This window comes from Capra hircus, assembly GCF_001704415.2.
Source record: "Capra hircus breed San Clemente chromosome X unlocalized genomic scaffold, ASM170441v1, whole genome shotgun sequence".
In the NCBI taxonomy this organism is placed as follows: domain Eukaryota; kingdom Metazoa; phylum Chordata; class Mammalia; order Artiodactyla; family Bovidae; genus Capra; species Capra hircus.
The window spans coordinates 519474-535532 of NW_017189516.1; the positions used below are offsets into that span (position 1 = coordinate 519474).

Genomic DNA, 16059 nt, shown 5'->3' on the forward strand with positions numbered 1-16059 from the left:
TTCTCTTCTTCCACTCATTTGCTTTGTCATTCACTTGACTCCTCTCAGCCTTGTATGGTTGTTTTAGTTTCATATTTAAATAACATTGTTGTAATTAAAATTTTTAATATATTTATGTCTAATCCTTCCCACTAGATTATAATTTTAGGAGGGAATCTGCTGTTTTTTTTTTAGACATTTGAGAGAGCCTCGTAAAATTCTTGCACACTTAAAAGGCACCCAAGAAATATTGTTGAATAGCTGTGAAATAGTGTCAGACAATCATTTTAAATTTTAGTGAATCACGGTTGGAACCTCTGTCCATCTTCACTGTAAAGTGTCAGCTGAGAAAATATGTCAGGTTATTTATAAAACAAGACAAAACCTCATCTTGATTAAATGTTTTATTGTAGGTCAGCACTGTCATGAAAAAGACTCTTGTTTTCCCATTAGAAGCATGATTATTGAAGCTTTGTTCTTCCTTTGGAATTTGAACATTCACTCTGGCACCTTCTAAAGCAGAAACCTTATCAGTTTCCCTCTTAAAAAAAAAAAAAAAAAAAAAAAAAAAAAAAAAAAAACCTTGACCTTTGGCTGACAGACAGGAAACTTACTGAGGCTAGCTGGAGACACATTTGTTCGTGTAGACAGCAGTTTTTCAGCAGCCCTGCTCTGTGTCTTTGGTGGGATGGATACCCTGAATCTCAAACCCTGACAGGTAGGCATTCTTTGGATGAAAGTGGGGAGTGTGGTTTGCTCTTTGAAAAAAATTGATCTAAATTCCTGAACAGTGCCACTGTCTACTTGCAAATACTTTTTTGTGTTGAAAAGGATATCAGTAACCTTTTAACTCCAAAGTATTTTTTCCTGTAGGAAATTTAAATTGTATTCCTTAGGGAAACTTTGTGATATGCATTCCTAATTGTTCTGAACAATTGTTCCTAATTGTTTTAGCAATGTATGGTTTTCAGTCACATCTATCCAAAACCACTTTGTAGGGATATATTTTAGTGAGCATGTACCTATAGGCACTAACTCTTTAGATATAAGTCATCCCTTGTAGGAAGTAAAATTGATATTTGAAAATGAACTTACAGATATATCAAGTTAAGAAACAACTTTTTACATTTCCTGAAGATTCAAACCTGGATAAATGTTCATATTGCTAGGGCAGAATCTACTTTAAAAAGTATTATAGCCCATTCTGTTCAGCCCTTTGAAGATGTAGAATACTCTAAGAGGCATGTGTACTTACTTGTCAGGCAGTTCCAGAAGATGGAAGAAATACTTGTGATCCAGAGCTAATGGTTAGAGGGTAAAGACATAACTGAAGCTATACTAGAATGACCACTGATACCAGGCCTGGCTACCACCTTAACTCATAGAGAGTTAAGAGAGAGACATAGAGAACAGTGTTCCCAACATATTAAACATTCAATAATGTGAGAAAGGCCTGAAAGAGTCATTTATCTTAAGGGTTCTCTGCTTTCTATCTCCCATAAGCATGACAGGTGACAGTCATTGAGGGCCATGTATAATTCTTAGCATGTTAGATATAACAGTAACTCTCAATTCCCTAAAAATATCTGTTGGAATGGCAAATGCCTCAAACTACCATATTTATGGGATATCTGTATATCTACTTAAATTTGTAAATATGCAAATCATGAACAAATTACTTGACACACTCCATGCAAACTGAACACCCCCTTTAGCATCATGGAGATAAAAACCCATTAATTCAATTGAGCCTTCTATCACTCTTGTTACTGACTTTTACATGGATTATCCTCAAAATTCAATGAAAACAGTGACAGACTTTATTTTCTTGGGCTCCAAAATCACTGCAGACAGTGACTACAGCCATGAAATTAAAATATGTTTGCTCCTTGAAAGAAAAGCTATGACAAACCTAGACAGTGTATTAAAAAGCAGACATCACTTTGCCAACAAAGGTCCATCTAGTCAAAGTTATGGTTTTCCCATTAGTTATGTATGGATGTGAGAAATGGACCATAAATAAGGCTGAGCGCAGAAGAATTGATGCTTTTGAACTGTGGTGTTGGAGAAGACTCTTGAGATTACTTTGGACTGCAAGGAAATCAAACCAGTTGATCCTAAAGGAAATCAGTTCTGAATATTCATTGGAAGGACTGATGCTGAAGCTGTAGCTCCAATACTTTGGCCACCTGTTGTGAAGAGCTGACTAATTTGAAAAGACCTTGACGCTGGGAAAGATTGAAGGCAGGAGGAGAAGGGGACAACAGAGAACAAGATGATTGGATGGTATAACCGACTCTATGGACATGAGTTTGAGCAGGCTTCGGGAGATGGTGAGGGATGGGGAAGCCTGGTGTGCTGAAGTCCATGGGGTCGCAAAGAGTCAGAGTCAAACACGACTGAGTGACTGAACAAGAACAATCTTCAAAATTCAAAAGGTGGTATGCTTAGTTGCTCAGTCATGTCTGACTCTTTTCAATCCCATAGATTGTAGCCCACCAGGCTCCTCTGTCCATGAAATTCTCCAGGCAAGATTACTGGAGTGGATAGCCATTCCCCTCTCCAGGGTATCTTCCTGACCCAGGGTTTAGTATTGTTACATTTATAAATGAAAGTTTGATTTTATAAGTTAACAAGGAAATATGAATCTTATTAGAAAAATTGGCTACAAATTTTGCTGGATTGTAAGTGATCTTTAAAGGAGGACATTCTGTGCTCTGATCTAAATATCTTGTAGAGATTTCAGTTCCTATTGGGAGAAGTTGAGAATTTTTTTTCCTGGAGTTGTGTGATGAGAGATAAAATTACCTGTAGTCACAAACAAGTTAGAAGAACAGAAATATGACCTCAGTTTACACATGTATGTATGTGTGTGGGGGATATAAATCTAAAGAAGATTTGACTATATGAAAGTTTCTTTTTATTTTGCATTTTGATTTCCATTAAAAAGACTTTTTCTTTTGATTTTGTATTTTTGATGCTTCTGCTCTGTGAGTCTTTTTAGTGTAGTTCCATGAAGAAATATTGATTGATTGTGCTCTGCAGCTCAGAAATGTTTACTAAGTTTTAAATTTGGAAAATTACTATAGATGTATGTTCTAGGTTCTAAAAGAAAAGCATATCAGGGAAGAAACCTAAAAATATTAATTTTATTATTCTAAAGCCTTCTAGGAATAATTAGGAAACATAATAAGTGTATGATCTCTAAGATTCCTTAGTATTACATGTTAAGGGCTAATGAATGGTACAGGTATATTTCAAACTTATTAAAAAAGCAGGCTTAGATCTTCTTACATCTTCTTCAATTTCTATTCTAATTGATGAAAATTGAGGCATAGAGGCTTGAAACAGTCTCAAGGTAAGATTCATTTCTGTTAGCTATGTGATGCTTATTAAGACAGGAATTAGACTCTCAGGTCATTTGGGATGACTTTCAACAAGGGATAAAATTAAGAGAGGTTTGTAGATACTTTTTAGTTAATTTCCCTTTATATTATTGATATGCATCAGCTAGCTTTAATTCTACATGATTAAATATGGTAATTTCAGAGGAAAAGGAAAAATCAGGTTGATAAAAGGATCTGTGAATTGAAAGCTCTCAATCCTCTTATGAGACATCATTGAGAACACATTAATAAAGAGGGAAAACCACATATGTTCTGGAAAGCCACAAATCTTAATCCATGTATGAATTCATTTCTACTAGTTCATTAACACACTTTTATTGAATTTGAAAAATAAAAACAATAAAAGCTGTTTGTTCAACAATATAATTTCTTGTCCTTTGGGTCTTAGATTAAGAAAAAACAGCAAGATGTGCTTGGTTTCTTAGAAGCTAACAAAATAGGATTTGAAGAAAAAGATATTGCAGCCAATGAAGAAAATCGGAAGTGGATGAGAGAAAATGTACCGGAAAACAATCGACCAGCCACGGGATACCCCCTGCCACCTCAGATTTTCAATGAAAGCCAGTACCGTGGGGTAAGGAACCAATTAAAATATGCATGTAAGAATTAAAGATTTTAAAATTAAAAAAAAAAAAATTCTGTTTTTTTTTTTTTTTTTTTCCAAATGGATTGCCTCAAACCCATTCTCTTTCTTTTACTCCCGCTCCAAATCTCAATACAGTCATTTCTCCTGCTTATCCTTTGCATCCATCCTAGACATCTGGGGTGTTTTGCCTTCTCAGTTCAGTTCAGTTCAGTTCAGTCACTCAGTCATGTCCGACTCTTTACAAACCCAAGAACTGCAGCATACCAGGCCTCCCTGTCCATCGCCAACTCCCGGAGTTTACTCAAACTCATGTCCCTTGAGTTGCTAATGCCATGTCATCCTCTGTGAGCCCCCTCTCTTCCTGCCTTCAATCTTTCCCAACATCAGGTCTTTTCAAATGAGTCAGCTCTTCACATCAGGTGGCCAAAGTATTGGAGTGTCAGCTTCAGCATCCATTGTTCCAATGAATATTCAGGACTGATTTCCTTTAGGATGGACTGGTTGGATCTCCTTGCTATCCAAGGGACTCTCAAGAGTCTTCTCCAGTACCACAGTTCAAAAGCATCAATTCTTCGGTGCTCATCTTTCATTATAGTACACCTTTCACATCCATACATGACTACTGGAAAAACTATAGCTTTGACTAGATGGACCTTTGTTGGCAAAGTAATGTCTCTGCTTTTTAATATTCTGTCTAGGTTGGTTGTAACTTTTCTTCCAAGGAGCAAGTGTCTTTTAATTTCATGGCTGCAGTCACCATCTTCAGTGATTTTTGGAGCCAACCCCCCCCCCCCAAATAAAGTCTGTCACTGTTTCCACTTTTTCCCCATTTATTTGCTGTGAAGTGATGGGACTGGATTCCATGATCTTAGTTTTGTGCATTTTGAGTTTTAAGCCAACTTTTTCACTCTCCTCTTTCACTTTCATCAAGAGGCTTTTTAGTTCTTCTTCACTTTCTGAAGGGTAGTGTCATCTGCATATCGGAGGTTATTGATATTTCTCCCAGCAGTCTTGATTCCAGCTTGTGCTTCACCCAGCCTAGCGTTTCTTATGATGTACTCTGCATATAAGTTAAATAAGCAGGGTGACAATATACAGCCTTGATGTACTCCTTCCCCTATTTTGCCTTCTGCTGCTGCTTCTGCTAAGTTGCTTCAGTCATGTCTGACTCTGTGCAACTCTATAGATGGCAGCCCACCAGGCTCCCCTGTCCCTGGGATTCTCCAGACTAGAACACTGGAGTGGGTTTCCATTTCCTTCTCCAATGCATGAAAGTGAAAAGTGAAAGTGAAGTCGCTCAGTCATATCTGACTCTTTGCAACCCCATGCACTGCAGCCCACCAGGCTCTTCCATCCATGAGATTTTCCAGGTAAGAGTACTGGAGTAGGGTACCATTTGCCTTCTACTTGGAGATAAATAGATGAGTCGTTCACCAAAAAGTTATCAGTGAATATGTAAGTACAGACCAGAGCATGTTATTGTTTTAGTATGTTCATGAAGAAGATGCTGTAAAGAGGTGAGCTGTTTGACTTATTTAGTTTGAAATTACTTTAAAAAGAGGAATCTTATTTTTTTAATATAAATTTATTTAAAGTTATTTAATTGGAGGTTAATTACTTTACAATATTGTATCAGTTTTGCCATACATCAACATGGATCCGTCCTCATCCTGGACCCCCCTCCTTCCTCCCTCCCCATACCATCCCTCTGGGTCGTCTCAGTGCACCAGCCCCAAGCATCCAGTATCATGCATCGAACCTGGACTGGTGGTTTGTTTCATATATGATATTATACATGTTTCTATGCCATTTAGTAAAGCTTTTATTTTGGTATCATTAATGAATTTTCTTTAAATTTTTAACTTATATATGGACTAGGGAAAGAAAAGTAATTTTTACTTTGTGATTGATGTTTTCAAGTATGCCATTTTGGTTGTTGCTGGCAAGTCAACAAGGAAAGTTATGACCAACCGAGATAGCATATTAGAAGGCAGAGACATTACTTTGCCAACAAAGGTCCATCTAGTCAAGGCTATAGTTTTTCCACTAGTCATGTATGGATGTGAGAGTTGGACTATAAAGAAAGCTGAGCACTGAAGAATTGATGCTTTTGAACTGTGGTGTTGGAGAAGCCTCTTGAGAGTCCCTTGGACTGCAAGGACATGCAACCAGTCCATCCTAAAGGAAATCAGTCCTGGGTGTTCATTGGTAGGACTGATATTGAAGCTGAAACTCAGTACTTTGGCCACCTGATGTGAGGAGCTGACTCATTTGAAAAGACCCTGATGCTGGGAAAGATTGAGGGCAGGAGAAGAAGGGGATGACAGAGGATGAGTGAGTTTGGTGTCATCAGCAACTCAATTGACATGGGTTTGGGTGGACTCCAGGAGTTGATGATGGACAGGGAGGCCTGACATGCTACAGTTCATGGGGTCACAAAGAGTTGGATACGACTGAGTGACTGAACTGAACTGAGCTGCCCTTTCAGTCCTATTTCATGAAAATCTCATACCCTTCCCCCAAACACAACACAGATTTATTATTCTTATGGCCATGGGCATGGCTAGCTAATGTCTGGTCTTTCATTGGTTCTGAAGACATCTCTACCTTTTAAAATTATTTTTATTTTTTATTATTTTATTTATTTTATAATTATTTATTTTTATTTTTATCTGCATAAATAATGCAGGAGAAATAGTGGTGAACTGGAGCAACAATTTCCTACCAAAAATAAGCAACCTCTTATTGGTATATAGTTGGCTATTTTGGGCTGTGAAGAAAGCTACTTCCTCTGAGGCAGATTTAAGTTCTATGCAGTATGAAGGAAAAGACCAATTTCTTGTGTCACAGAACAGCGTATCTTTTAACGCACATTAACTGGGGTCCGATAAGCCTTGCCTCTTTACTGCTCTTTACAGAATTCTAGCATTATGGAAGTTAACTAACCTGTCTGCCCCCAAAGATGTTATGCAGTCAGATCATTTTGAATTAATTTCCCCTTTTCCTTCCAACCAACAAAGGTTTCATATTGCTAATTCTTTGTGCCTTCTTTTTATCAAGGATTATGATGCCTTCTTTGAAGCCAGAGAAAATAATGCAGTGTATGCCTTTTTAGGTTTGACAGCCCCACCTGGTTCAAAGGTATGATTCAGTTTTCCTTTTCTTTGTAGGCCACTTTATTGCTGTTTTTTTTTTTTAATCAGTAAAATTTCCTTTATTAAGTACTCAGATTAAGCCAGAAGCAGTACAGCATAGCTGAAAGGAAATGCCCTTTCTGTATGCACTTAATCCCTAGTATGGTAAACAGATGTGCATAATCAAATACATTATGCATGTGGATAAGAGGTAGGCAGAGTGACTTCCCTGTCAAACTGACCAAGACAGCAAATTTCTCACTGACCCATTCACAAATAAGTGGTTGGCAATTTTAAAGACTCCATTATTCCAGTTGTCATGTATGGGTCTACACAGACAGAAATCATCTTAGTTCATAGTAATCTTCTTGGCAGTATCTATTGTTTTTGTGTGAAAGCAAATGCTGTAGTCCCCTATTCAAATTTTAACTAAGAGCATCTGAGTCTCAAAACTGGTCACTAAATTGCTGGCTGAATTTGGAAATTTCCCCCTGCCAATGACAAAATTTTGTGAGTGGCAGAGTTCCCAGGGGAGACCATATAAAGAAAAAAGTGGTTAATTAAATTGCCAATTTGAAGAAAAGTCTCAAAGCATTGGACTTTAAATATGCCTTTGCCATTTACCATATTTTTTCTCCACAAAGGCTAGTTTAATAAAAATGTGTGTCCCCTGCTGGCCTTTTACATTTTACTCTTAGAAGTTAATTTTATGTTAAACAAATTATTCAAACTCCAGCTCCTTCTCCAATTTTGAGTCTGTATTATTGTCTATGTTTTCACTAGAGACCATTTACAGGCATTTTTGAGTTACTATGAAATTCTGTTTCCTTGCCAAACTTTGTTTTACCATGGATAAAATGCATTATTTTAGGCTTTATATAATTCAAATTGTAGGAAGTCTTAGGTAAGGCATTTTTATTTAAACAAGTTAAGCAAGCTTAGTCTTTCTTTAAGCAAACTAAGCCACTTCAGTCATGTCCAACTCTTTTGTGACCCTATGGACTGTAGATTGCATGTAGAAATATCAATAACCTCAGATATGAAAATGACACAACCCATATGGCAGAAAGTGAAGAGGAACTAAAAAGCCTCTTGATGAAAGTGAAAGTGGAGAGTGAAAAAGTTGGCTTAAAGCTCAACATTCAGAAAACGAAGATCATGGCATCTGGTCCCATCAGTTCATGGGAAATAGATGGGGAAACAGGGGAAACAGTGGAAACAGTGACAGACTTTATTTTTGGGGGCTTCAAAATCACTGCAGATGGTGACTGCAGCCATGAAATTAAAAGACGCTTACTCCTTGGAAGAAAAGTTATGACCAACCTAGATAGCATATTGAAAAGCAGAGACATTACTTTGCCAACAAAGATCTGTCTAGTCAAGGCTATGGTTTTTCCAGTAGTCATGTATGGATGTGAGAGTTGGACTGTGAAGAAGGCTGAGCACCGAAGAATTGATGCTTTTGAACTGTGGTGTTGGAGAAGACTCTTGAGAGTCCCTTGGACTGCAAGGAGATCCAACCAGTCCATTCTGAAGGAGATCAGCCCTGGGATTTCTTTGGAGGATATGATGCTGAAGCTGAAACTCCAGTACTTTGGCCATCTCATGCAAAGAGTTGACTCATTGGAAAAGACTCTGATGCTGGGAGGTATTGGGGGCAGGAGGAGAAGGGGACAACAGAGGATGAGATGGCTGGATGTATCACAGACTCGATGGATGTGAGTGTGAGTGAACTCTGGGAGTTGGTGATGGACAGGGAGGCCTGATGTGCTGTGATTCATGGGGTCTCAAAGAGTCGGACATGACTGAGCAACTGAACTGAACTGAACTGATGGACTGTAGCCTGCCAGACTCCTCTGTTCATGAGATTCTCCAGGCAAGAATACTGGAGTAGGTTGCCATGCTGTCCTCCAAGTGATCTTCCCAACCCAGGGATTGAACCTGCATCTCTTACATCTCTTGCCTTGGCAGGAGTGTTCTTTACCACTAACACCACCTTGGGAAACCCTTAAACAAGTTAGGAAAACACAAATTGTCACTGATTTCAGTGCATATATTAGAGAAAGTATGAAAGGAAGGATAGTCTATTTTCTATGACTGATGACTTTCAGTGAAAATTGGAAGTCATTCATTCATTTATTCATTCAGTAAATATTTACTGAGTGTCAAGTATTCACTTGATATTGATGGTAGGGCAAATACAGAGAATACGGCATAATCTCTGTCTTCAAAGTGTTTATAACCTAGAGAGAGACATGTATGCAGATAATTATACAATGAATATGTCTACAAATAATTATGATATACCTTGGTAAATTCTATATGTTTGGTATGAATAAAGTTTAGTAGGCATCCAGAAGAAGTAATCATAAATTACTATTAAGGAGTTTGGGGAAAGATTCACAGAGGAATTGACATTTGAGCTATTAAGGATTCCAAAATACTGAAGTAACACTAAGCGTCTTCCACAGAGGTTGCAGCAGGAACCATTGCATTTGGATATAGCTGCACCTGATGGTATATTTGGGGAGCAGCAGTGCAGTGTAGCATGAACCTAGTATAGGACATATTAAATAAAAGAAGATGCATTAAGAGATGAGATTGGCTAGGAAGGTTGGGACCAGATTATGAATGCTGTGCTAAATACTTTCAACTTCATCTTCTAGGCACGTAAAAGCCATGGTGTGGAATGAGGGAAGGCAATGAGGTGATTATATCTGCATTTTAAGATATGATTTGATCTTTGTGTTAAGAAAATAAATTTGGCAGCTCTGTGGATTGTGAAACATTGAATAAATGAGATACTAGAGTTGGGCTGACCCATTAGAGGGTATGTTAAGAGTCCAGAAGAGAAGACCTAAAGTGGGACAGCAGCTATAGAAAAGAAAAGATGGATTTAAGAGACACAGAAAAATCACTTGTGATAGAATTTGGCAGTTTACTAGAGTCTTGTGTATGAAAAGAATTGGGAAGGATTGAAGCAATCTCTAAGGCTTCTAACCTGGGTGATTGGGAAATAAAGCAAAAGTCATGGGGGAAACAGAAAAGTGAGTGATCCAAGGGAGGGGCTAGTCTTGGAAAGGAGAGGGTATGCAGTTTTCTTCTGAGACTGGAAAGAATGAAGAGAGAAAGATGAAAATAGAAGTTTTAATGTGCACGGGAGTTTAGGGAAGTTCATATTTGAAAATGTTTTATCTTTAGTATGAAGTAGGAAGAAAAATCATCTGCTAGGAGGGATGGGAAATTCAATGAGAATTGGAAGTATTCACTTGCTGAAAATAATAATAATAAAAAGCTAAAGAATAGGCTAAAACCATGGATGGAATGATGGCTTAGCAAGATGAAAGACCCAGATGAAGTTAGAGTTGATGAGCCCATTATGAAGCCATTCAACTTATTTATAGTGTTTTTTTCATCCTTGTTTAACCCTATAAGTAGGAATAGAGTAAATGAACAGTGGATATTATCAAGGATTAAACTAGAGGGAGCTGATAGATTGGGATAACAAAAAGCTGTCCAGAATTGACAGTGGAGTTGAGGGTAGATTGGTAATAGGGAGATTTTGAATGTTAGTATTTAATAAGTTTTTCTCAAGATTAAAAGTGATAAATTTTATATCAGAAGAGTTTTCCGCTTTAATTTAACAAGACAATAATTCTTCCAGAAAGAACTGGCTGAAAAGAAAGTATACAAAATAAGAGATACAGCTAAGTAACCCGCATTGGAAAAGTGCAGTCATAATAAAATTAATGTGATAAAAGTAGATGCAGTACTCATCTGTGAAGTTAACAAATATTAAACAGTGACAATGCTCAATGCAGAGAAGGGTCCATTGAAACATATTCTCTCATATATTACTGATGATGGTATAAATTGGTACTACTGTTTGAAAACTAAAATGGCAAATATATATTAGGGACCTAAAAAATGTTTACAATTCTTCATCCAGTAATTTTACTAAAGTAATTTTATTAAAGCCTATTGAAATAATTTTATACATGGAAAAGGCTTTATAAATAACAAAATAAAAATGTTATTTATACCTTAAGAAATTTGTAAACAAGTTAAATGTCTAAAAACAGGATCAACAAAAATGGCTTATCCACTTAATGAACTCATGTTCTCATTAAAAAATGATAGTTTGTGAAAAGATACATTATAATGAGCTACAGAATTGCTTTTATTGTGTAATTAACATTCTGATTACATTTAAATATATTTATAGGGCAAAAGAGACTAGAATCATAACTAATAATATGCCTATTTGTCCCTTTCTTTTCCAAATAATTAAAATATATTCTCTTTATACTTAAAAATTATTGAAAGCCAGTGCACTGGAAAACTTGTTATTTAAAAGTACCCAATAGCAAATAGTTCCATAAAGCAAGGAATCCTATTTAAGAAAATAATTTTTTTATTCTTTTGAATATTGGATGCATTTAAACATAGTATATAAATATATTTGCTATTTACTTTTTTTGCTATTTACTATTTTATTAATACAAAAGCTAATTTCTTAGCACTTAGCATTTCTTACATTTCAGTAGAGTTGATAGTTTTAACATGGAATAAAATAACTGGTATATTTTTACTAAAATATAAAAATCCAGTGATGTGGGAAAGCCATGTTCACTAACATGTTGAAGGACCAAAACATGCTGGTTAAAGAAGTATTCTCATTGACTTTGAACCGCCTGGGTCTAGGGAGAGGCCATGAAAATCTGCCTCTACTGTGAGATTTAAAACATTCCCATTTCTACTAAATCCATTCCATTTTACTACATCTCCAAGGGAAACTGTATGTTAATAACATTTAGCTGTGGTGTTGGTCTTAGTTACTTTCCACTTAATCCAGAAAGTGGAAAGAAGAAAGGTAGGAAAAAAAATACGGATACCTGCAATGAACCAAGCACTGAGCTACACAGTTCACATTCATCTCATTTTATCTTTATTCCACCCTTAAAAGCTAGGTATCCTCAATGCCATTTTACAGAGGAGGAAACTAATACTCAGATAATTTAAGTAATTTGACCAAGACTACATAATAATTGAGTAGCAGATATGGAATTTGAACCCAGGATTATATGATTCAAAACCAATGCATTTATAGAATGATGTTTATGGTGGGAGTAGAGGTAAAGAACACATCATATTCCTATTTCTAAAGCTCTCTGGTTGATTAAGCAACTCATGATTCTATAAATACTAGCCACTTACTTTTACATAATAACAAAGCTTTTAGCACAATTTACATATTTTATGAATAAACTATATTTTAAAAAGTAAATAGTTTAAATATATAGTATATTTTATATTTAAATATAAGTGTAGTGTATTTAACATACTATACTTATAGGTATATATTTAAGTATATATAATATAGTATGTATATTTAAGTATATATAATATACTTATGAGCAAATATAAGTATAGTATATTTAAATATAGTATATTAAATAGTATATATTCTTAAAGACAAATTACAAAGAATATTTAATTGCCTTTTGTCTTGGATTTTTGTTCTAGTAATTTATTCTATTATAAAGGATAACTGAAAGCTACACAGTTTGTGACAGATTACAGTAAAGATTGATAAGTGGGACTTTAGGGAACTAGGCTGTCTCCAAAATACTAGTCACTCAGGTATTAAGTGATCATAAGAAGAAGGACATTACATTAGCCACATATTCATATTTTTATACCACCTCTTCCCCACCTATATATGCTAGGGCATTGAAGGGTTTTGGTATAAAATTCATTGTGCTGTGTGAGGAAATATTTAGAAGCTTGTTAAATAAAATGAAATAAAATACATAATGTGGGTCTATGACATACTCATTTTGACAGCGAAACACTACCTTAGAAATTTCAAAAGAGCTTAGGGGCTATATATATATATGTATATATATATATATTTACTATGTATATATTTACTATGTATATATTTACTAAGGGTTTTGGAAGGTGAGTCAATAGTGTATTACATCTGTTTTGTTAAGGATATATTAAGAATATATATATATATATATTTACTATGTATATATTTACTATGTATATATTTACTATGTATATATTTACTATATATATATTTACTAAGGGTTTTAGAAGGTGAGTCAATAGTGTATTACATCTGTTTTGTTAAGGATATATTAAGAATGAATTACACTGTCTTCTGGTTTCCTTCTATCATTTTTACTTCTTTTTTTTTGGGGGGTGGGTAAAAATGTAGCACCTTCTATTTTCCCTTTCTTCTGGTGTTAGCATCAGAGGCTTATTTTGGAATATTCAGTTGCTTTCACTCCTCTTGATATTCTATTAGATACAGGTGTTTAGGTGCTGATTTTCTAGTATATATGATTTCTACAACTCAAATCTGAGGTTTCTTTCACCAAATTCACTCATGCCACCCATCTTTATTTCCATATATTTTTCCTTGAATTGTATTTTGTGTCGAGTACTATCTTAAGTGCCAGAGCACACCTATAGGTCAGAGTTCCTATGGTAGAAGTACTCACTGTCCACAGGAACGGCTATGAAATTTAAAAACAGCATTTTGGCAAATAACACATTTTCTAATTAACTTAAGCTTTAATTAAACAAAATTCAGCAGACTGGAAACTGTAGATGACAATGTCTTTGAACACTCAATTTTTGTGAAAAATCACTCAAAAAGGAAATTAGTTACTTTTAAATAAAATGGTAACTATAATTGACACAAGTGTAAATCACCCGCTTTTATGGAATTGTAGACAGTTCTCTGTTACATCTGTTTTTAGGCGGAAGTTTCTATATTATAGTTTTTCTATTAAGAATTTTTAAGCTGTCTTTTTCTGGGGGCTATTTTTCTTATTTTGAATATTCTTACTAATTTGAGATAATATAGTTTACTCAAAATACACATGGGTATCTGTTTTATGATATTTAAATCTGTTTTTTTTTTTCTTCCATTTCAGGAAGCAGAAGCTCAGGCAAAGCAGCAAGCATGAATCTTAAATATTCTGCCTTAAGCATCCTAAAAAAGGAGTCTCCATTGCTTTTTATAAAATATCAAAATTATCATGGCTTCAAAAGAAGTAGGCTTAATGTTGAAATAATTGATTAGTTGGTACTTTCACATGCAAACAATTAAAATGAATACATAATTAAAATGTTAACATTGTGATGAGGAAAATAGGAAATGAACATGAAATTTTAAGTAGGTGTCATGGAATATTATTGTTGTCTGCTAAGGCATTTTATGTACTTCAGTGATTTTGAAAAGCAAGCACCTGTTCCCTTTTTTGGTATTATTATTGCAGTTTAATTATATCTGTATCTCTACATTGAATAATTTTAAAAGGCAAGTGAGAATTTGTCTCTTGTTCCCAAATTGCCTCATTAATTTTAGTGAACAAAAGTCTGTACCTTTTTAATGTGAAATTATTGTGACTAAAAAGTAGTTGCAGATAATGTTTATGATATGTCATACATTGTAATTTCCTGTGGCATTTATAACATTCCCATTCCTTTGTAGTTGAAAGTTTAAAAGAGTTCTATGTTCTGAATCACAGGTTTTCTAGGCTTCTAAATGTAGCCTTTCGTTGCATATTGCAGTGACCAGAACAGATGATCTCCCACAAAAAAAAAAAAAAAAATGTATTCAGTTGAAAAGTTTCTTGCTTAACCACAAAGTTTCTTGCTTTACTTTCATGCAATCATGTTGCTAAGCTGCTTGCCCTGAAGAAATATGCATATGTATGTTATGTAAGTGGGATGGCAAATAAGTTTAAAATGACATCCTTTTGCAAAGAACTCAGACTTTTAATTAACTTTTAAAATAGATTGGAACTAAGTTTCCCCTTTTAAAACAACTTATGATCATGAATGCCACTATCTCTGACATATTTGACATTTTTGTTTCAGCTTACTGTATGAGTGCATTAATCTAAGGAGAGAGAATCTTTTCTATGCCTCTATTCCAGTGAGTACCATAAGTATCAGACAAAAGGATCAATTTTTTAAATATTAATTTTGAAAACTTCTTAGAAGACAAGAAACATTATGGCCTACATCAGCCAGAAGACGTGTATATTGTACTTTAGTTCCACACTACTATTGTAATTTGGTTCCACATTACTGAAAGCAAACACAGTTTACTTTAAATTACTTTATCATATCATTTTATGTATGCAAGTCTGTGCTCTTTGCCAAAATCAGCATATAATGAAGACATGGCTTTGTTTGCTGAAATTCAACCTTGATGCAATGTTTTAAAATAAACTCAGTACTTTCAAAAACATAAATTTTTGTGTTTATAGAGTTTCTAAATAGTGTAATAATAATTTTAGATGGGTAATACACTTTTTAGATAGTGGGAAAGGAGAAAAGAGAAAATAACAGAAAGAAAACACTTTGAATACACTTTGTAAATTTCTTTAGGGCTCTGAATTTTGCAGTATACACTGGAGTCAAACAAAGAATTATTTTGTGTACAAAAATATGCTGTGGAGAGCTCTAGAGTAAACAGGGTATTTTGTAATAAATTCTGGAAAATGCTAAAACATGTTTTTATCAATATATTCTCCTGAGCTTTATTAAATACAGATGATGATACTTGCAGTATTTTATGTGGGCATTCTTGCTTTTCTTTTAGTTTCAAATAATCAACAATGTCAAAAATAGACATTCTTTAAAAATAGATTACATTTTTGAGATGTTTATATCTACTAGACTATACCTTAAAATTAACATATATATTTATGTAAAGTAAAATGCTGAATTGAGTCTTTGCAAATTGAAATCTTTCTTTTTGTCAGCTGAGTACTATATGTCCTATAGGTCCTATAGATATAAAAAAACCAAGTGAAATTCTGAATATTAGGAAGTGCCTTCAAGGCCATGCTGATTTTGGTCACTGCCCCCTGTACAATGTTATGAACCTTCGTCCATAGTTCCTTAGACACTCTGCCTACCA

General features: G+C 34.8%; 1 protein-coding gene across 2 annotated transcripts in view; it reads left to right on the top strand.

The window, feature by feature from the left end:
- The window catches only part of SH3BGRL (SH3 domain binding glutamate rich protein like), a 71840-nt gene extending 56452 nt beyond the window's left edge, over positions 1–15388 (top strand). Inside the window, exons 2-5 of one of the 2 annotated variants that reach the window (XM_018043954.1) lie at positions 3775–3960; positions 7033–7113; positions 9773–9813; positions 14060–14170. In XM_018043954.1, coding sequence (XP_017899443.1) covers positions 3775–3960; positions 7033–7113; positions 9773–9799 — 294 coding nt within the window. In that variant the 3' untranslated portion in view covers positions 9800–9813; positions 14060–14170. Of the gene's footprint in view, positions 1–3774; positions 3961–7032; positions 7114–9772; positions 9814–14059 lie in introns of both variants that reach the window. The other variant, XM_005700586.3, reaches the window with a different exon arrangement.
- The last annotated feature ends 671 nt before the right edge of the window (positions 15389–16059 follow it).